Genomic DNA, 22,652 nt, shown 5'->3' with positions numbered 1-22,652 from the left:
TACAATGAAATTGATTATCCTTTGTCATGTGGCCATAGTTAAGTACTGCTGCTATAACAAATTATTACAAACTCAGAGATCAAACGCAACACACATGTATTATCTTAAATCTCTGGGGTCCAAAATGCAAATGGTTCTTAGTGTGCTAAAATCCAGATATTGTCAGTTGCAGGGCTGCATTTCTTTAGAAGGCTGTCAATTTCCTTGTTTTCCAGGTAACAGAGCCCTCCTCCATGGCTTCTCTCATGGGCCTTTCTTCCATTTCCTCTCACACCTCTCACACCTCTATTTCAGACTTCATCTATTTCAGAAAGACCTTTCTGAGTCTGATCTGCCTGCAGCTCTCTTATAAGGACCCATGTGATTACCAGGCAACCCACAGGTAATCTGGAATTATCTCTACATCTCCATATCCTTAATTTAATCGCATATGTAAAATTCCCCTTGCCAGGTAATTAATATATTCATAATTTCTAGTATTCAAGAAGAAAACATGTTTGGGTGGATGAGAAGCATAATTCAGGTTATCATGATGTTCAACATAAAATACCAGGTTAATGTGTATTGAATTAACTTACTTAGACCACTCCTGCTAAAGTACTGGGTTTTTTTTTTTTTTTAGTACTTTTATATTTTAAATCTTAAAGAGAACAAGAAATTCTGCGTAAATATTAGGGGGTTTTTTTTGTCTTTCCAATACTTGCATTTTATACTAATCACCTCAAACTTACATTTGTGACACATATGAAAATATACTTGGACAGCTGACAAATACAGAAATGTGTGAGTTCAGTTGCTAACTCAATCTCTTCTTGTTAAACCATGAAAACTTGACATTTGAAAGAGAAAGGCTATGTTACATTTCTACTTTGTAAAATATCCCTCCAGTTTGGGGACATAGAATTTTGCAAATTTCCAAATCTGCCATAATCAAGCTTTAAAGTGAGTGTTCAAACACAAAAAAGTGAGTTCTTTGGAAAGGACAATGACAGGGATTTTCTAACTCTTTACATGCTCTTCGAGAAAATATTTCAATAGAAAAAAATGATGGCCTTTCTGAGTTAAAACAGTTCCAATCTCTTCAACAGATCACTGCACAAGAATGAGCAACTGCTTATTGAAATTCTGTCTCCTGGAAGCACCTCCAGTGCCCTCTTGTTCAGAGAAAGTCTGTCGTATTAATCAGCTATGGTTTTACAAAAGCCAGGGACAAGCACAAAAGCTCAGTGTTGCAGACAGGTGATCGCCATGTGAGCTCAGTATAAACGATTTCCCTGCGTTGTCCAAGGCACTCCAAGGACGCCAGTGCCACCACCTCATTGCTCAGGTCTTTCTGCTCCCTGCTCTTGGATTGCTGACCTATAGTGTGTCCCCATGAACTCCTGTAGATCTTAAATTAACTTTAAAAGTTCGATGGGTTGACTTCTTGCTACAGGTCCATAAGCCTTTCTCTAAAAACCTTAGAGACCAATGCGTTCAGAAATATGGGGTTTTTAGAAGAAAACTCAGAACACATATCCATATGTCAATACCCCCTGAGGGTCTAGATTTCAGCACATCCTAACATATCTGTGGCAAAATACATAAACAGCCTCATCAAATAGAATCAACCAACATTACAAAAAAATGTTTTTTTATGCAGGTTCAGGTCAGATTATGCTGCCAAAGTAGTTTTAGAAAAATTTCTTAAGAGTCTTTTGTATTTTAGAATTCCAGAAAAGGGATTGTGAAATTACAAGTTGGTTGGTATTTTATTATTTTAATTATTATTATTACTTCTTGTTGTTATGGAATCTCGTCCAAGTGAGATCTCAGGAAAAATTCCAAACTCCTAGAGTAGGTGGAGTTCTACTGACATGGAGCCTCTGCCTCACATTTCCAATCGGGAAGCCCAGCACAGAGAATTCAACTGGCTCAACGAGGTTATTAAAGTGCTCCAACCTAGATAGAAGGCTTCTGATGTCAGGCAGACCGGGATTGAGTCCGGTCCTAACTAAATTTGTCATTTAGCAAATATGTTTGTATATTTGGCAAAGTGAGCTACACATAGAATGTACTCAATAAACAGCAACCATCGCTATCATCAGAGTAATTTTATGATTGTTATTGATCTAATTGAATTGGATGCAATAACTGTTCACTGAATCTTGCCCTGAAAGATACTGAACCAGGTCACAATGGTGAGCAAAGTAGAATTATCCAGCCACTCCACCGTTAGAAACCCACGGGATTCTCTTATATCTATATTGTGAGTACTTAGCAGAGTCCTTGATGCATGGTAGTATACAGTATGCTTAGTTGCATGTAGAAACTGCACACAAAGGAAAATCACAGCTACAAAACTTCACCTTGGATTTGATGGTGTCAAGGAGAAGGAAGGAATAGATATTGATTAAGAAGGTGGAGAGTTACGAGCCAGTTTTAAACTGAGCAAGAAATTAATTCCTCATCTGAATCAAAAATGAACCAAGAATGTCAAGAAAATAGGCACGTTGTCAACAGCAAGGAGTCAAAGGCTGCTCCTTCAGAATCAAGGGTCAGTGCTTCAGGAGGTCCCAGGAACTATGTTCCATTCCAAGAAGAGAAGTCCCTCATTTTTTGTGAAATGAACGTTGCACATGGATGGGCCCCATAGAACTGTCAGGGTGGAGGTTTCTATGTAGGGAATTACAACTTAACCATAAAGAGCTCCTTGGTAACAGTGAAGGCCCTTCAGTGTGGGAAGTACTGGGAAGTATGGAGAGGTAAGTACCCTTCCTCTCAGGTCACACAGGTACTCTCCTGCATCTAAAGGACACTAAAATTTGTACTGGAGACACCTCCCTTTCCTCACCTAGTCCTGCCCCTACAAGTAATATGAAATCTCTTCCAGAAAAAAGTACAAATAAAAGCTCATTATTAAGAAGCCATATGTTGCAGTACATAGATTGGCAAACTTTTCCTGTAAAGGACCAGATAGCAAATATTTTAGGCTATATAGGCCATATGGTCTCTGCTCCAACTACTCAATTCTGCTATGATAGTGGGAAAGCAACAACAGACCACATGTAATGAATGGGCATGGCTGTGTTCCAATAAAACTTTATTTACAAAGGCAGGTGGCAGGCCAGATTTGGCCCTCAGGTCATTGTTTTCCAACCCAGTTACGTGGAAACTAGCCAGATCTTAGATGTGGATTCCAAATCTACCATTTCCAAATACATGGATTTAGACATACACCCTTGTAAAACATGATCATCATACTTTACTTATTTGGTGTGAAGATTACAGTAAATGTGTGCAAAAGTGCCTAATAAATAACAGGCACTCAATAGGGCAGTGGATGGTCCCTTTAATTACAAAGCATAATAAGAATAACAGCTAACGTTTACTGAGGCTTTATGGTATTCAGGGACAGTATAAAGCATGTGATAAAGATTATTTCACTTAATCTTCCAACAACTCTCTGAAGTATGAACTATTATAGCATATCTTCCTACTCATGGGAAAACTAGACCAAGAGATACTTACACAAGTATTAAGTGGTATAGCTGGTATTTCATCTCAAGTAAGCTCCAGGCTGTGATACTAACTAATGTTTACTGTGGTGCCACTAATTCTGGCCCAGTAGAACTACTTGGAACCACCTCAATTTCTTAAGGATTTTTCATAACTCATCCCGGGTTATACCACAAAAAAATAGAAATAGATCCCTACAACACCTTTTCGAAATTCATTTGCAGGTTAACATTCCAATAACATCTTGCATTTAAAAAGCCCGTATTCCAGCTCCCTCCCCCGTACACCCTCCCCAGAAGACCTCAGTAGTTATGGAAAGCTAAAATATTTTTGAGAAAGATAATGTAAACCCATTTCAAAAATTTCATCCTATAATCACTCTGAAAACGTGCAATTTCAAAGCTGTACGACAGACTAGCACACTGGATTAATTATGCCAGACTGCAGCAATAACCTTGAATTAAAGCTGCAACCTTCTATTTTTAAGAAACACTTGCCTTTCTGGTTGATGAAACCTGTCGTCCCATCAGGTAACAGACGTGACCAGGAAATAGAAAAGCGGTAATGAGTCAATCCAAGCTGTTTGATACATTTCAAATCTTCCTCCCACAGAGTATAGCTGCCACAAGCTACATCACCAGTCTGGTTCTTGAAAACTCTCTCTCCTCCCTGATGGGTGAATGTGTCCCAGACACAAGGGCCTCTTCCATCTGCATCCCAGCCTCCTGAGAAAAGGAGAAAATGAAATGGTTACCCTCTTGACATCAAGAGGCATATGTGGAATGTAAATATTTGTCACAAAAAGAACATACCTCATTAACTCAATGTACCATATTTATAACTTTGAGGTATGCCTTTAAAATAACACGCATGAGTGGACTATGTGTTTAGCTGTCCTTGATCCCTGAAGCTCACTGGTGGCAAATGAAAAATTATCGCACAGCACCGCTGCATAGCAGGTTTTCATGGTTCATTATCTGAAGATCTTCAGCCGGTAAACAGAGGCAGGCCCCAGCTTATTACTATCTGAGTCAAAAACAACACCCTCTTAGAAATATCCCCACTGCCCATGTCTGATGCCTCTTGTCCTCCAGTATCATGAAGATTTGGGGCTTTTTCCCCAGCTCCCTGTGCTTGAACCTTATTCTCCTGTGATCTCACAGTAGAGCCTGTATGGGCTCACCCAACTTTGTGTAGTAGTTTCCAGTTTTGATTGGTAATAGTATTCAAAATGTATTCACTCAAACCTCTGCTAATTGAGCAAATGTTTTTTGTCAAGTGCTACCCAGCAAAAGAACTCTCTAAACTACACTATGTCTCATACTCCTTGGGAATTTAACCTAATAGGCAACCACAAAAGAGCCAAGAAAGACCCTTGCCCTTATAGAAACCAGGGAAGGGCATTTTTTAAACCATGATTTAGAGTCAGGGAAGGTGGCTTCCTCCTTAATGTTTCTATAAACCTAAAACTGAAATAAAATATAGTCATTTATTTTTTAAAATATATATATAGTATATCATGTTTTATATTTTCAGGAATATACGAATCCATTTATTTTCTAAACACATATAAATGAAGTTAAGGTACAGCAACAAGCCTAGGAATGATAAATCCTAACTAAGCCATTACCTTTGGGGAAAATGTAGGGAAATGGAAATGGTAGGGTTATAAGAGGCCTTCGGATCTGTATAACTTGTACCCTTTCTCTGCTTTTTTTTTTCTCCTTAAATAAAATTTAAAAATAAAAAAATAAGAAAAAAAGAGGGCTTCGGGTCCATCTCTTATATTTTATTCCTTAAATCTGGGAGATTGTAAACAAAGGTTACTTTATTACATTATAAACAAACCCTTTTTGTAAACCTAAAATATTTTATTAGGTTTGCTATATAAGAACAGATTTCAACAAAGGTCCGGAACTTTTAGGCACTCCTGAGCTCCTACTTTGTGCAAGATCAGATATTGTCTCTAGCTCTAAAGAAGGGAAGAATGGGCAACAAGTTGTTTCAGGGGGAGACAAGAACCTACTGCTAAGAGAGTTCCAACAAAAGCAAAAATGTCCTTCAGTATTAAGGTAGGACACTAAATAGCTGTACAAAGGAGTCATGAATATTAAAAAGCATTGTATTCTGGAGTCATGTTTTTAGAGAGGCAAATAGTGCTACACATTCCAATGACTCTCAACTTGTGTCTCTGTATGAAGTTTAATGGAACAAAGGTGTGTTGGTTACTTTTCTCCCATTGCTGAGATAAGTTACTCAACACTCAAACTTAAGGAAGGAAAGTTTTTATTTAGCTCACAGTTTGTGGATGTTTCATTCCATACTTGGCTGGCTCCAAAGCAGGGTGCTGTGGCTGAGGGACAACAGTTTGTGGCAGTGGAAGACAGAAAAAGCAACAAGAGCCCAAAGGGCAGGAACAAGAGAGTAGAGAAAGCCTGTTTCCCTCCCATATATTATATGCAGACTACCTGCTCCAGGGTGGGTGTGGTACTCACACCCACAATCCCAGCATTGGACCATGAATCAGTCACAAACTCTAGAACCTCACATCCATGACTGCATGAGGCTTTGGGGGACAACTAGACACATACCATAACAGAAGTTTTAAGAATTCTGGTATTCCATTTTAGAATGAAAGATATAGTTATGAAAGTACAATGATTCAAACATAGTGTCCATAGTTTTAATAATTGTGTTAATAAAAGAAGAAACAATCTCAGAGAGTTTAAGTCGTACTATGCTGATAAATTTTCAACTACTGGGTATATGTAAAAGAAAGGATATGTGTGTGTTTATTGTCAAGTTTACTGACATAAAGTGGGTAAGATACATTTTATAAATAATAATAAAATAATGTCATGGTTTTTACTATAAATTCCAAATAAGTGACTGGTTTTCACAATATGCTTTTGAAATTTTTGCCAAACTCATATATTAATAAACAACCTGTGGTTGCAACCAGATAAACATGTGTAGTTCTCACATTACTATTGATTGGTATTTTTGCTTAACTTACCAAGCAAAATAAAAGGAAAATATGACAATCATATGAGAGCTTCAGTATTTACCAGGGAGGTAAGTTAGTTCTTTATTAACTCAGTTAACAGTTTTCAAACACCAGAAGTGTAGTTCCTCATTTTTGTGTTCTATTCATGATATAACAGACACACCTATGAAATGCTTTTAAGGTCATTCTGCATTATTAACATTTTCTCTATCATTTCCTTACCTCGAGACCACAAACAAAATGATTAATCAAATACTCCCTTGTAGCACTTGCCAATGTGTGCAGTGTAAATACTCCTTCCATTGCCAATATCAAGCAACTGATGTATATTGCTGAAGGCAGAGTTGGGAAAGATATGTAGTAACAAACCATTTTCACAGTACATACTTCTCCAGACAAAGGAAATGTAAATAACCTCCAGGACATATGCAAGAGCAAAATATAGTCAAACACACAGTGATTCTGATTATTTATTAACTTAGTTTTTAATTCAAATTATTTGTGTATAAGCTTATATAGTTCAATTTTAGTAATGATTGCGCCTAAGAATCAGTTCACAAAATTGTTAAACACTTAATAATTGGAGTCTATGAGCCAGAACAACCTGGTTTCAACACATTGATAAGTAACTTGTCTAAATTCACAGTTAGTAACAGTGCCAAGTTTTGTACCAGATTTATTTGCCCAAGTTCTTCCACTTGATCAGGAAACTATTAGTAATAACGGCTCAAGTTGATAAAGAGTCAATGGGTATCCATGGTATTCAACATGTGAAGACTAAGAAATGCAAAATATAATTTATATATTTCAAAAAGCAGTGAATTTGGTACAACTAAAACAAGTTTGATGATTTTAAGAAGTATATATCACTTAGGAAAATACATTTATGTTGAGTAGTTTATTCTCCTTGTGTATCAGCTGGACAAAATATGTCTAAGAAACAAAGCTTTGAATAGAAAATTAACAAGTATAATTCAAATTTTGACAAGAACATGTTTGTGCCAGTACTCACTAGTACCTTACCATAAATCTTGCTGAATGAATAATAGTAATAACTCATTTGTTAAGAATTTTCTCTAGGGGCTGGGGATTTAGCTCAGCGGCATAAGTGCCTGCCTTGCAAGCAGGCAGTCGTGAGTTCAATCCTTGGTACCGATAAAAAAAAGGAAAAAGGAAAAAAAAAAAAAAAAGAATTTTCTCTAACTGCAAGTATACCCACACTCTAAGAGTATGATTGTCCCTTATGATGAATGGGATTACCATTTCCAGATGGGCTGTATACTCTGAGCAATACTCAAAGCAACTATAATTCTTGGATAAATAAAATATATTTATAAATATATCATTAATAGGGCAGAAAGTTAGATGATCCCAAAAAAGTGAAAAAACATAATTCAGGGGAATGGGTAAAGCAGGAATTGGTACTGAGAATGTGGTATAGGAGCTCAAATACATGCAGGTATTAATTATAGGTCAATACTATTATAGCGGCCAGGAGAGGAAAAACAGCAGTGTGCTGTTGAAATGGTCATAGATTACATATGAAGTGACACATTATCACTTAATGGTGACAGGAGATATATAGATATAAATAAATATAGATATAGATATACTTAATTCCTGAAGTAAACATTAAAAATTACACAAAAGGAAATAATGTGTAATGAAATCATAAAGCATAATCTGAAAAAGTCAGAAAAGAGGGAGAAGAGAATAAAAGAGTAAAGAAACAAATAAAGAGATGTTATATTTAAACGTGTCAATAATGTCACAAAACATAAATAAGTAAAGAAATGAACTGAAGCAATTATTGACTGAATAACCAACTGTATATTACTATAAGAAATTCACTTGAAATAGATGCAAGAAGCTTAAAAGTAACAACATAAAACTATATAAACAATAAATAATAAGATATTGATATAAATACAGATATAGATATATACATAGATATAGATCATAGTACCAACAATTAGAAAGCAGGGCTATTTATATTAACATCAACATAGGCTTCAGAGCAAGAATATCACAAAGGATGAAGAAAATCATTTCATAATATTAAAGGGGTCAATCTATCAAGAGTACATAACCATGCTGGATTTTGTTCATCTAATAACAGATTCAAAATATATGAGTCAAAAACTGGTAGAACTGAAAAAATCAGGGAATATTTAGATTTAAATAAGTTAACACTAGATAAACTATAGAAAAATCGACAAAATATTTGAACAGTTCTTCACAGAACACAAACATGTTTTTAATAAACGTTTCTTAAAATAAGAGAACATTAAAAGTCTGGAGTATGCAAATGAAAAACAATGAGTTGACTTCTCTACCCACATGGTTGGCATAAATTTAAAAGTTGGGCAATGCCAAGCATTATAGAGATTGTTGCCCAGCAGGAATGCATATACATTACTGGTGGGAGAGCAATACAGAAACAACTAGCAAAAATGGAGAAATACGCAGTCCGCAATTATTCACATATCACCATAGACTACAGAGTGGATCAGAAGGCATAGAGAGCCATGACTGCAGTAGTAAAAAATACATAACTGAATAAATAAAAGGATCAAGAAGAAGAAAAGCACTGTAAACAATCCAAATTTTCTTTGTTCAGAAAATAAATAAATAACATTCACAGAAAAAAGACTACAGAAGAGTAAAAGTGAATGAGCTACCTCTTTTCAGATCATTCCACCTAAATCTGACACTGAGAGGTAAAAGCAAGTTGTAGAATGTGCAATTTATGTATTCACACATTTATAAGGGCCGAAAGATGTAAAAGTAAACAAAAATTGTTTGAATACACATCCTCATGTGTGGTAAAACCATAAGGAAAAACAAATAATGGATAAATGTAAAATTCACTTGAGTTTGTACCTTTAGGCAGAAACAATATTCTGGCAATGTAGTAAGTATGCAGATATTATTTTTATACTATACACATAAATTATATGTATTATATTGTCCAGTGCATGTCTAACCAATCAAAATTTATAACACATTTCATTGCTCATAGTAAAGGTCATTTATTGAGCATTAACTTTTCCTGCATAGTAATACTTAGAAGATGCATGATTGTTGTGACAACTAAGTTTGAAAATAAACTATAAAGCACATAAAGGCTAAACAAACTTCCCAAGGTCACATAGATGATAATGTTGAATATCTAAATATAATATTCCAGTCCTACTTATAGCAACATCAACAGATTAAATTCCTTGAAGTCTGTTGCTTATACCTGTTGCCAGTTTAACACCTAGCTTTGTGAATTAGTGCTTCACTTAACATTTAAACATTTCACAAGTAGTTATCATATATCTGATTTCTTTTGAGAATTCCAAGTCTAGATGATAGCAGAAAATTTTAAGATCAGGACAGTATTTAAGATATGTAAAAATCTGATGGGAAAATCAATAAGCAAACATTCTAGAGTTAACATTGTAATTGGGAGTAGGCTTGGCCAAGAGAATATACATCTAAACAGGTCTTGAAAGATGAGAAAGTTGTCTCACAATGCACTTGATTAAAAGAAAAGCAAATTTATAGTCAGGTGCAATACTAACATGACTACAGAAAGAAGGCACTAATACTAGACCCAAATACTAGGTAGCAATCGTGCAATATTTTTCATCAAAATTATAAGACCTTGTGCTCTACTTTTTGGAAATTTAGAAGAAAATAAAACTATCTCTAAAATTTCCATCTCATTATGGATAATAGGGATTTTCAATAAAAGCATAATACTGATATATTAGCAAGTATATTGCAATGATTTCAATGGTACAGAGTACTACAGCAGTGGTAGAAGCTTAGGAATCAGACATAGATGTGTTTATGTTCTTTCTTTACTCATTTGAGCTCTCTTACGCAAAGTTTGAGCACAGTTTCTAGTACTCCATAGAGTTCTAGTAAAAATCAAGTTGGTCAAACCAAAACTATACCTGGAGTACAGCACATGTTCTACATGTATTAGCTCTTTCCTTGCCTTGTAACCCAATGCAATGAACACTTACTACATTTACATAAAACATGATTACAAAACCTGCCACTGTTGGTTATTTTTCTTCCCAACTACCGCTACTGCTCATTCTCGGTAACAGAATACATAGATAGGAAGTGCTCTAACTATTTGCACTTTTGCCTGTAGTGGAGAATTAAGGTCTTGACCTGTAAGACTGGTTCTGTTGGGGTTCTTTGCTTCCTCTTATGAGACACCATCGCCAATGACATCATTCACTTTCATTATTGCTATGGCAAGGTCACATCCTTATATGGACCTCAGTCGTATACACAAAGGAAATCAAGTTAAATGAAAGAAGTATCTTGCATTTTCACTTTTACAATATCTATGGTACACTTTGGATCTTATTTAGACTTTTAGCTTCATACACTAGTGAGAAAATAAGATATTTGTAGTGGAGCAGCAGTGGCTGGGAATCCCGCCCAGCCTGAGGGAACTCTCTTCCTGGCCTGGGGACCAGGCCGTGGTTCCCTGCTGGGTCCAGTGAGTGGGGCCACTGCAGAGAACCCCATCCCAGGCTGGCAGAACTCTCTGCCACGCCTGGAACAACACTTGAAGCTCCAAAATACAGGAAAATGACAAAACGAAAGACCAAAATGCAATCTCAAACATCCAGCCCATCCGAAGAAAGCCTAGGAGCCATGGCATTGAAGAAAACACATGTCACATAACTGAAATAACTGAAATAAAGAAGCAACTCTGGGAAGGCGTAAAGGAATTCAAACTAGAAATAATCTCTCAGGTAAAAGAAGAAATGATAAAAGAAATGAAGGAGATGCTGAACATATCTAAAGAAGACACAGTTTAAAAAATTGAAGGAACTAAACTAAACAAAAGGATAGAATCCCTGGATGAACAATATAAGATTCTTAGAAACATGTGAAGGGCTGGGGATTTAGCTCAGCGGCATAAGCGCCTGCCTTGCAAGCAGGCAGTAATGAGTTCAATCCTGGGTACCGATAAAAAGGAAAAAGACCAAAAAAAAAAAAAAAAAGGAATATATGAAGTACCAAAGCTAGATCAAGAGGATGTAAAATTGCTGAATAACCCAATCTCTATCAATGAAATTGAACATGTAATTAATTCCTTACCTACAAAGAAGAACCCAGGCCCAGACGGACTCACTCCAGAATTCTACAAGAAATACAAAGAAGACCTAATGTCGACACTCTTCAAACTATTCAATGAAATTGAAAGGGAAGAAATCCTTCCTAAGTCATTCCTGGAAGCAAATATTACTCTAGTACCAAAACCTGAGACAGACCCAACTAAAAAAGGGAACTATAGACCGATCTCCCTAATGAACACAGATGCAAAAATCCTTAATAAAATATTGGCAAATAGGATGCAGCAAATCATCAAGAAGATTATACACCATGACCAAGTGGGATTCATCCCAGGAATGCAAGGATGGTTCAACATACGCAAATCAATAAATGTAATCCACCATATCAATAAAGCCAAAAATAAGAATCACATGATCATTTCTATGTATGCAGAAAAAGCCTTCAATAAGGTCCAACATTTATTCTTGATAAGAACTTTACAGAAAATTGGAATAGATGGGTCTTTACCTCAATATAATAAAGGCCATTTATGACAAACCAACAGCCAGCATCATACTAAATGGCCAAAAATTGAAAGCCTTTACTTTAAAATCAGGCACAAGACAAGGATGTCCTTTATCACCACTCCTATTTAATATAGTACTGGAAGTACTAGCCAGAGCAATTAGGCAAGAGAGAGAAATAAAAGGGGTAAAGATAGGAAAAGAAGAAGTTAAATTGTCATTGTTTGCAGATGACATGATACTCTACATAGAAGACCCCCTAAACTTCATTGAAAGACTCTTAGATAAAATAAATAAATTCATTAATGTAGCTGGATACAAAATCAATACTCAGAAATCAATAGCATTCCTGTACACTAACAACAAAGTCACAGAGAGAGAAATAAGAAAAGCCAAGAGAGAGAAATAAGAGAAGCCACACTCTTCACACTAGCAAGCCAAAAAAAAAAAAAAAAAAAAAAAAAAAAAAAAAACAAAACGAAATATTTAGGAATTACTCTTACGAAAGAAGTGAAAGACCTATATAGGGAAAATTATAATACACTGAAAGAAGAAATTGAAGATGATCTCAGAAAATGGAAAGACATCCCATGCTCATGGATAGGAAGAACAAACATTGTGAAAAATGGCCATCCTCCCAAAACTGTTATACAGATTCAATGCAATCCCAATAAAAATACAATCAACATACCTTATAGATCTAGAGAAATCACTCCTAAAATTCATCTGGAACCAGAAGAGACCTAGAATAGCAAAGGCAATTCTAAGCAGTAAAGGCAAGGCAGGAGGCATCACAATCCCTGACTTGAAGTTATACTAAAAAGCAACAGTAGTAAAATCAACATGGTCCTGGAATCAAAACAGAGCCGAAGACCAATGGAATAGATTAGAAGATACAACCACAACTACAATCACACTCAACCACCTTATCTTTGATAAAGGAGCAAAGCAGGTTCACTGGAAGAACAACAGTCTCTTTAATAAATGGTGTTGGAAAAACTGGCTCTCCATTTGCCGAAAACTAAAACTAGACCGAAGCCTATCACCATGTACTAAATTAAAATCTAGGTGGATCAAAGATCTGAATATTAAAACAGAAACACTAAATCTATTGGAAGACAAATTAGGTAAAAACCTTGAAGACATAGGGGTAGGTAAAGAATTCATGAACAGGACTCAAACTGCATGGGAAATACTTCCCAGAATCAATAACTGGGACCACCTCTTATTAAAAAGTTTCTGCAAGTCAAAAAAAAAAAAATCTCTAGCATAGTGAAAAGAAAACCCACAAACTGGGAAAAGATCTTAGTGGACTCCCTCAGATAAGGGACTTTTGTCTAAAACATATAAAGAATTTAAAAAAACTTAGACTCCCAAAATTCAAAGACCCAATCCAAAAATGGGCATCTGAGATGAATACACACTTCTCAGATGAAGAAATACAAATGGCAAATAAATACATGAAAAAATGTTCGTCATCATTGGTCATTAGGGAAATGCATATTAAAACCACACTGAGATTCCATCTCACTCCTGAAAGAATGGCCAAGATCAAGAAAACCAACAACAATAAGTGCTGGAGAGGCTGTGGGGAAAAAGGAACTCTCCTACACTGTTGGTGGGAGTGTAGACTGGTACAACCTTTGTGGAGGTCAGTCTGGAGATTTCTCAAAACACTGGAATTGGAAGTCCCATTTGTTCCAGCTATTCCACTTCTAGACATATTCCCAGAAGAACTGAAAGCATCATACCACAGTGATATATACGCACCTATGTTTATAGCAGCACGATTTGTAATTGCCTGATCTTGGAAACAACCTAAGTGTCCATCAACTGAGGAATGGATAAAAAAGCTGTGGTATTTCTATACAATGGAGTATTATTCAGCTATAAGGAAGGATCACATTGAGATATTTATCAATAAATGGGCACAGCTTGAGACCATACTCATAAGTGAAATAAATCAAACTCGCATCTGTGAACACCAAATAGTTTCCCTAGTGTAGGAAATGATTCAAATATATAAAAGTATGTGGTAACCATGTTTCCCCATTTTGTGGCCTTGAAGCCTTATAAAGTTTTCACTCATTAATTGGAATGGCTTTATTCTGGGCTGTTTGATATTATGGCCTGTGATGCAATGAACAGCTATTTTGAAGAAAACAAGATATCATAATAGCTAGTGCTGATTTAATACCATCTTGTTTTAAAGCCCTGCCAAACTATGGCTCTTCTGTCTCCATTGGTTTTATCATGTTATATCTTGCTGGATTTTATCATATGTGGTAGTATAAACAAAAATTGTTATAGGCAAAGGGACAATGTAGAAACTATTGTTCATTTTTCTGTTAGCTGGTTCTAAATACTCTACAATGCTTTCATCCACTTGAATGGTGTTACACTGTCTTGATATATTTGATGCCATAGCATATGAAGTTATATTCAAATACTTCAAGGAAAAAGACACTACAGTAACGACTATTAAGTCGGGTTATTTGGTGGTGAAGCACTAGGTTGCTGAAACTGTCATGCTTTAACCTGTATTGTTATGTTGTTATGCCCTCTTTTATCTCAACCTTTCCCTTATTCATTAAAAAATTATTTAATTTTTTTATTTCTTTTTAAACTAAGGGGAAAAATTTTTTTAAAAACTAGCAGGATATATTATAGTAACTTTTTTGATTTCCTATTAACTTGATTTGAAGTCCTATAATACTCCCACTATCTTATTTTGACCGATTAGACTCTGTTCCGCTCTGTATGATAGTATCAAGTATCAGAGTATAGGCAACTACTTTGAAGGCAATAAGATTCAGTATGATGGACATTCTGGTTTGACTATTATCCTCTTTTGAAGTTCTGTAAGGTTTACAATGTTTAGGGTTTACTGGTCTTGTTCTCTACTGTTTTGCTCAACTTTATAATACCTAATGAGATAGACAATTCTTCTTAAGAAAGCAAGAGACATTATGGTAACCATTGTTGATAACCTTGTACTCTGTTTTTACATCATGTGCTATGGTCTATCCTTGGTTTTGACTGACAGTTTTGTTTTATCATGTTTGATTTTATTCTCTTACCAAAAAAAGTAATAAGATCTATAGGAGCAATAAAACCCAAAATGTGTAAATTTTGTTGTAATAAAGAGAGGGAAAAAAAGTGCCCTAAAGGATACAACAGCAAGTGTGCTTAGGTGTGTTAAATAGATGACCATATTAATATTTTTGATTGAATCATTGAACACAGCTATTTGCAGTCTCACTGTTTGAATGTTCACTTTGTATGCTTTGATCCTGTGACCTGAATCACCATTTCTAAGATGATAGTGTGTAATCTATTAACTGGTGATATCTTACTTTTTTTTTTGTAGTTCTGTATTACTTGTACCCTTAAAAAGAAAAGAAAGAAAGAAAGAAAATAAGATACTTACACATGCGAGTCTGATTTATTTCACTTATGAATATGGTCTCAAGTTGCATCCATTTACTTATAAAAACTCAAGTTCATTCTTTTTAATGGCTCAATAGTGCTCCCCTTATATGAAAATACCTTTTTTTTTGTTTTGGCTTTTTGTGGTTCCAAGATCATACTCATGATCTCCCACTTGCCAGGCAGATGCTATGCCACTGAGCTATAGCCCTGGCCCTACCACATCTTTTTTATCCATTCCCCAGTTGATGCACATTTGAGTGGAGTCCAAGATTTACAAATGGGATAGGGGAATGACAAAAAAAAGAAGGGAAAAAAATATATATATAATTATCTATATATATATAGATACACTATTAATCTCTATTAGTTCATCAAAAAGTGATTTGTGCTTATATAGTTTCATCAATTTTTCATGCCTGTATCTTATAATCTGAGCAACTATTTTGAAGGTAACCATATGTAATATAATAACCATTGTTAATCTCCTATGAACTTGTTTTGAAATTCTATATCATAGTTTTTATTTTTTCTTTTTAAAATAAAAAAAATAAATAAAAGACAGAATTGTGGATTTGTGTGTCTGTTGTATATTATTCCTTCAGAATTCAAAAGTAATATCACTATAAATACTTTTGGAGGATAAGTACTGACTCCCCACCACAAACGTGCCATTTCTAAATATCTTCTATATAAATAATACATAATCCTAGAGGCTTTTGTGCTGTGTTTTGTTTTTTTAAATATCTTTGGCCACCTTGACTTTGAGGCCCATTAAGGCAAAACCCATGTGTCACTGACTTGTCTGTGTCTGCAGTGGTAGCAAGAGTGGAGTATGGAAAAGGTCATATGAGTAAGATGCTTTTTGTGTGCCACGCTTCGTGTGAAATAGAAATGCTGATGTTTACTTTTTTATTGTGTCAGAGATGTGTGGAAGTTATCTTCACATTTGCAAGTTATTGCATATTTCTTTCTGTGAAAGCTAAAATATAGTTAAAAATTCAGGTAATTGCCTAGGCAAATTATAATCTGTTGTGCTTTGAAGAGAAAATACTTATTTTTACAGTCCATACTCGATGTATTAGGAAAAACTTTGCCTGTGAAATTTTGAGGCTGTGGTGAATAAGGATTCCTGGATTGAAAAGTAGCACTTGGTGACCTAAAGTCATCCAGAAAGGAAAAAGGAGCCCAGAGTCCCAAGGATGCCACCATACAGAAACACATCTCTCTATAGTGTCACAGGAGGATGGAAAGTTCAACAAAGATCATCTCTCCAAGGTAGTTTTAAAAAAATAAAATCACCGCTAAGATATCTCATGTGTTTGAATGTATTGAAAAGGAATTTACATATCTGGCAAAGTTTTGAAATGAATTAGTGAAAAGATCAAAAGAAAGGAAGCCAACAACAGCAGCAAACCAAATGATTAACTCTCAGGCAGAACCAAAACTGCTTTAAAAAACCACAAGAAATGTAATAATGGAACATTGGTGGCTCAGTATGTGCACAGTGTGTACATTAAAAATTACATAAAACTAACGATTCAAACAAAATGTTCAAAACCAAATTAGAAAATCAGAAGAGAGAATTGCCTTCATATTATGCAATAAATAAATAAAAAACTCATCTTACATAATTAAGCTAACCTGCTATACTTTTCAAATATAAAATCTACTAGTAATTGTAAGTCAGAGTCATTTTGGAACATAGAAGTAAATGCTAGAAAAAAATAGTGAAAAGACTCAAACATGTAGCCTTTGGGGAGCATAAATAAGATGTAAAGAGGAATAACTTAAAAGACCCTTCTTGGTGATTGGGTTGTGTAGCTCTCATAGTTCTTTTGGAGTTTTTTAAACTATTTGCATATACTACAAAGATAAAACTAAAAGTAAAACTGGAAAAAAAAAGTGATAACTACACTAAATTATAGACCGAGGTGCAAACTGATGTCATCTGGTATGCAATTCAGTAACGTGACACCCCTGGAAGACACTGGGAAATGGACAAGTGTGCTTTTGATAGCTTAGTGACTGAGAAGCTGTTGATTTTAGTAGCAGGGCCAATAATGAGTTCCAGCAAACACAGAGTTATGCACACAAACAAGAAGATAGCCAGGTAGAATACGGAAACACTGCACTAGATAGAAAAAAGGGTAAAAGAAAGTTGAAATGAAAGAGAGGAAAAAACTGTAGCATTTTATATTGAAAATATGGCAGCAAAGAAGTTGAAACCATGGCAAAAATATAAATTATAAATTCATTAAATATTTATTTGGCCAAACATAAAGAGAAAAATATTCACGTGGCAAATGCTAATAAAAATAAATTTAATATTAATATTATTTAAAAACATAGACACATAGACCATTCAAAAAGACAAATAGTAATATTTTCATATTAATAATAGTTAGAGTCCATGAAGAGTATGTACTAAACATGAACTTTTATATACCTAGCAACAGAATTTATAATATATGAGGAAAAACTTCCATAAATGAAATGACATATTGCGAATTCCACTAATATAATGAAAGACTTGCTCAGAATCTGACAATGAAAGGGGAAATTTAATATTGTTGGCAAGCTTATTCTTTATGATATACACACATAAATATATATATATATATATGTATGTATATAATTACATGTGCTTGTATGTGTATGTAGTTACATACATGAAAAAGAGAAACAGAAATTGTTACTCAACAAGAAAAATTATCTTCCAACACCTTGGTAGTATTCACAAGTGTTAGAAGTCATGCAGGGTACATTCTGTGACAACTACACACAAAAGAAAATGCAAAGAAAGGAAGGAGGGAGAGAAAGAAAAAAGATCAGTAAACAGAAAAAATAATCTCCCTGCCACCTTCCCCAATCTATTCACTTTCTAAAAATTCTGACTAGATCTTATATCAAACAGGAAGTAAAAGTAGAATGATTTTTAAGGAAAATGTCTTACTAACATAATCTTACATAACAAAATCAAAAAGCTTAGAAAAAATGACCTTTGATGAAGGAAAATGCTTTAAAATGAACTTGTCCTCAATTGGAGATTTAGTCATGCAGAGTTTTTGAAATTGCTACTTTGGAAGATTAAGTTTGGTTGTGTGTCGCATTATTTCTGTTAGATCCCAGCATTCACGGATTCACTACATGTCTACAGTCAACTCAGCATCTCAAAAAGCCTCAGAGCCAGGAAGAGTCCTGGACAGATGACACTCCTCGAGATTTCTCTGCTAAGAAATAAAGATCCCCAGTCTCCCCAAGACAAGTATCTCTAGCACTTGAACTGTAAATTACATTGGCAGACTGAAAGATTCAGGCTCAGTCATTGTTTCTTTTATCTCGGTGTGGAAGTTAACAGATGGAAGGAGTTGGAATTCTGTTTTGTCACTGAGTTTATTTCTTCAAGATACAAATGACCATCCGTGAAATGAGACAGTTCTACGTAGTTACATCATGAGATACAACAGCCCAAACTCTTGTCAGATATTTCTAAAGCAATGACTTGATGGACAAACTATTCATTTGAGATCTTTCATTCCCCATGTGCATACCCAGCACACACACACACACACACACGTGTGCCATTTTCTGCCCTCTGTAGACAGAGCTGTAACAAAAGTTTATTGACAACTTTCTCTCTTAAAAGAAAGAAATCTATCATTAAAGTTAACTGACTTGAAATAGATATTTAATAAATTCTGGGATTATCTCAATAACTTGTAACCTAGTAAATTCAAAGTAGTGTAAGCCAGATGGCTTAATGACTTTATTAATTCTTTATATTCCTTTTTCTTTCTTTCCTTCACTATTTCATAATCCCCAATTTAATAGTACCTAAATGGGACTCTGAAGGGAGATTTTTAAAGATCTAATTGAGATAAATGAAAACAACAACAGAATGAATGATATCAAGTAACATTACATGCTAGGCAGACATGGAGGTCACTAATATGACTCACAAAAAACAAGAGTCAAATGGAGTTTCAACCACAGCACCAAGATATAGTGCTATGCAAGCCACAACCAGTAGAACACATCCCAACGCATTATCCCAAACACAAATAGCAACTCCTTACTTTCTTACCCACATCAAAGATAGAAATGTGTCAAGAGTGGAAAGATTCATGAGGATTTTCAGGAGATACCTCCTTCAAGGAGAGCTGTCAAGGTCATTTGAGTTGCAAACCTCGAAAAAGTTGGGAGAATGATGCTTTCATTTTTCACTCCATTTAGGAGACATTCACTTTGGACTAAACGGTGTTCTTCCAAATTTCCCATGGTGAAGTCCTAACCCACCCTCCCAATACCTTGGAATATGGCTATATTTGGAGGTAGCACTTTTAAGGAAATAGTTAAAATGAGGCTGTGAGAATAGGTCCTAATTGAATAAGACAGGTACCCTTCTAGAAGGAGAGATATCTTGAAATATTTACACAAGCAAAAGGCCATGTTAGGACAGTGAGAAAGTGACCATCTGCAAGCCCTGGAGAGAAGTCTCAGGAGAAGGCAGACCTGCCAACACCCTGATCTTGAACTTCCAGCCTTCAGAATGGTGAGAAAACAAATGTCTGTTGCTGAGGCCTCCCAGTCTGCAGACTCCTGCTGTGGCAGCCCTTGTGGACTAATCCAACTTGCAAATAAACAGCTCCAAGGCTACAGGAATTTTCCCTTCAGCTAAAGGGACAGAATTCATTGGAGTCTTGACTTCTAATTAGTGACTCTAGATCTACGAGAAGAAAGAAGAGGAGGGGAGAAAAGGAAGATGCGGAGGAAAAGTGCTGGTGTGTTAGGATCTCATGATAGGCCCAGAAACTGAGCAAGAAGTCGCTATTTGTGTTTCTGGTGGATAAGAAGTGGGTGCAGGTGGAGAAGCAATTACAGTGCTCACTTAGCATCTGTCCAAAAATGTCCTGAAGGGAAAACAGCTTTTCTATTAGTTTCCAAGGACTGATGAATCAAGTTGCTGCCAACGTGGTGACTTCAAGCAACAGCAATGTATTTCTTTTCTCACAGTTCAAGACCCCAGAAGTTCAAAACCAAGGTGCTGGCAAATTGGTTCCCTCCAGGATCACAAGCGAAACTTTATCCCATGTCTGTCTCCTAACTCCATTGGCAGCCTGAAATTCTTAGTATTTCAGTCTCTGCTTTTGCTTCGCCCCATCATGATTTAGATCTAAAATGTCCCCTGAAGTTCCACATTTGGAGGAGGAGCTAGTTAGTGGGGGGAAGTCCTGGAGTGTGACTCAATGGTATAGGCTCACCCTGGGCTCCTCCCTACTCTCGCTGCTTCCTGGCCACAATGCAGTGAACTTCTTTCCTCCACCATCCCCTTCTCCTGTGCTGCTTCTACAATGGAGCCAGCTGGCCACAGACTGAAACTGTGAGCCAAAATAAAGCTCTTCTCTTTAAAATCTCAATTTTTGCCTTAGCAAAAGGAAAGTGACTGAGACAAGCCTTTTGTGCATCTCTGTATCTTCTCTTTTTTCATCCTTTATAAGGTACAACCTAAATCACAGGATATTTTCATCTCAAGATCATCATTCTAATCACACCTGCAGTAACCCTGTCTTCAAATAAGGCCGCATTCACAGGTACTAGGCATTAGGACTGAGATACACCCTTGGAAGCCACTGTTCAAGTTAACAAGTGAATGCTGAGATAAAAGGCAAGGTCCACAGAGGACAGAGCAGTGACAAGCTGGAGGCCACAGCATCCCAGATACCAAGGTACTTCCTAGCAATGGGCCTCCAAAATGCCCGTAATAGAAGAATTAGCTGTAACTGTCAAAACCTAAGACTACAAAGCTGTGTTGGAAACTTTCTTTTTGTTTCCTTGCCTTCAACCAGGTTCCAAGCCTAGGGCAACAACCCAAAATAAGAGGGGAGCAGGAAAAGAAGGAGCTGACCTTATCCCCTCTTCCGAGAGCTAGAAAAAACTTCACCCTAAATCCAATCTGGAGTTTTAACTCTTACATAGTTTGATGATTCTAATACCAAACTGAAGTGGTTTTGCAACTTAAAGTGGCCAGATGCATCAGCTAAGATCCCAGCAGGAGACAGCTGGCACTTGTTGGTAACTGAGGAGGATTTAATAAGAACAGGATAGTTTCAGTGGTGTGAGCAGAGTTCAGGGAGAGCAACAGGGATGGTGCAGCACCTCAGGGCTCGTAACAGTGGGAAATCATTACTGCATAGAAGGGGCAGAGACAGAACTGGTTGTCAAAGCCTACAGGGAGGAGCAGTTGCCTAGCAAGAGAGGACGCCTTTCGTAGAGAGAAATTGCCAATCCACCACATTTCAGCAGGAAGGAAAGCAGCCATAGAAAAAACGTGGGCTTCTCTCTCCTCCCACTCTACCTTCCCATCTCTTGTTAGTGCTTCCAGTTGCAGTCCAATGGGAGATACAGAACAGTGGAACTCACCAATGCATCCACCAATTGGTCTCACAAGACCCAGAGCAGAAAGCTAGGAGAGGATCTGGATAGGCAAAGAGAAAATATCCAGGACACAACAGGACTTAAATCAACTGGAGACGTAGAGTCTGCTTTTGTTTTGTACTAAAGGGAAAAGCTAGTCCCACTCTGTAAGTGTGAAGAGCCACTGGGAAACAAAAGCAAAGTCACTTTAATGAGTGTGTCTTGAGCATTCTACATGTTGGCCACACCATTACAATACACAGTAGAATGTGATTATAATTCAACTACTGATTTGGTAAGTCAAAGCAAGAAATTCTTATAGGAATAAGTAGTGAGAGGAACTATTTCAAACCTAGTTCTGGGATTTGACCTTTTGTCCTCCAATTCTGTACTTGTGGTGGTGTTTATTTTCTGATGGTCATTGCTACAAAGGCTTCTAAGACTCCCTCTTCAGTTTCATGAGTCCTGTTTAATATATGCAGCTCTTTGTCTTAACTGCTTTTGCCTCTGCTATTCTGCTGTAATTATTCTTTTATCTTTCCATTAAGTCTCTTCTTTTTCAGTCATTGATGCACTGAATCACGCTATCTTGTAAAAGAGACTTTTCTCTCTTTGCAAGAATATCTTTACTCTTCTTTCCATCCATCAGAACAAAGCATTCTTCAGTGATGACTTCAGCTTCTAACTGCCTTTATGATAATCTG

The 22,652-nt window shown here is 36.1% G+C and overlaps 1 protein-coding gene across 4 annotated transcripts in view; it reads right to left on the bottom strand.

The window, feature by feature from the left end:
• Nucleotides 1-22,652, bottom strand: part of Gba3 (glucosidase, beta, acid 3 (cytosolic)) — a 115,008-nt gene that overhangs the window by 70,418 nt on the left and 21,938 nt on the right. For all 4 annotated transcript variants that reach the window (XR_010044606.1, XM_063240318.1, XM_063240319.1 and 1 more), the window contains 1 exon segment: nt 3,996-4,223. Coding sequence is in view for 3 of the 4 variants with exons in the window: in XM_063240318.1 (XP_063096388.1) it covers nt 3,996-4,223 (228 nt within the window). In the remaining variant the exon portion in view is untranslated.

The sequence above is a fragment of the Cavia porcellus genome, unplaced genomic scaffold, assembly GCF_034190915.1.
Source record: "Cavia porcellus strain 051 isolate PalLab524CR breed Dunkin Hartley unplaced genomic scaffold, mCavPor4.1 scaffold_30, whole genome shotgun sequence".
Taxonomy (NCBI): Eukaryota; Metazoa; Chordata; class Mammalia; order Rodentia; family Caviidae; genus Cavia; species Cavia porcellus.
Note: the sequence above shows the minus strand (reverse complement) of the source record. Positions and strands in the feature narration are given on the sequence as shown.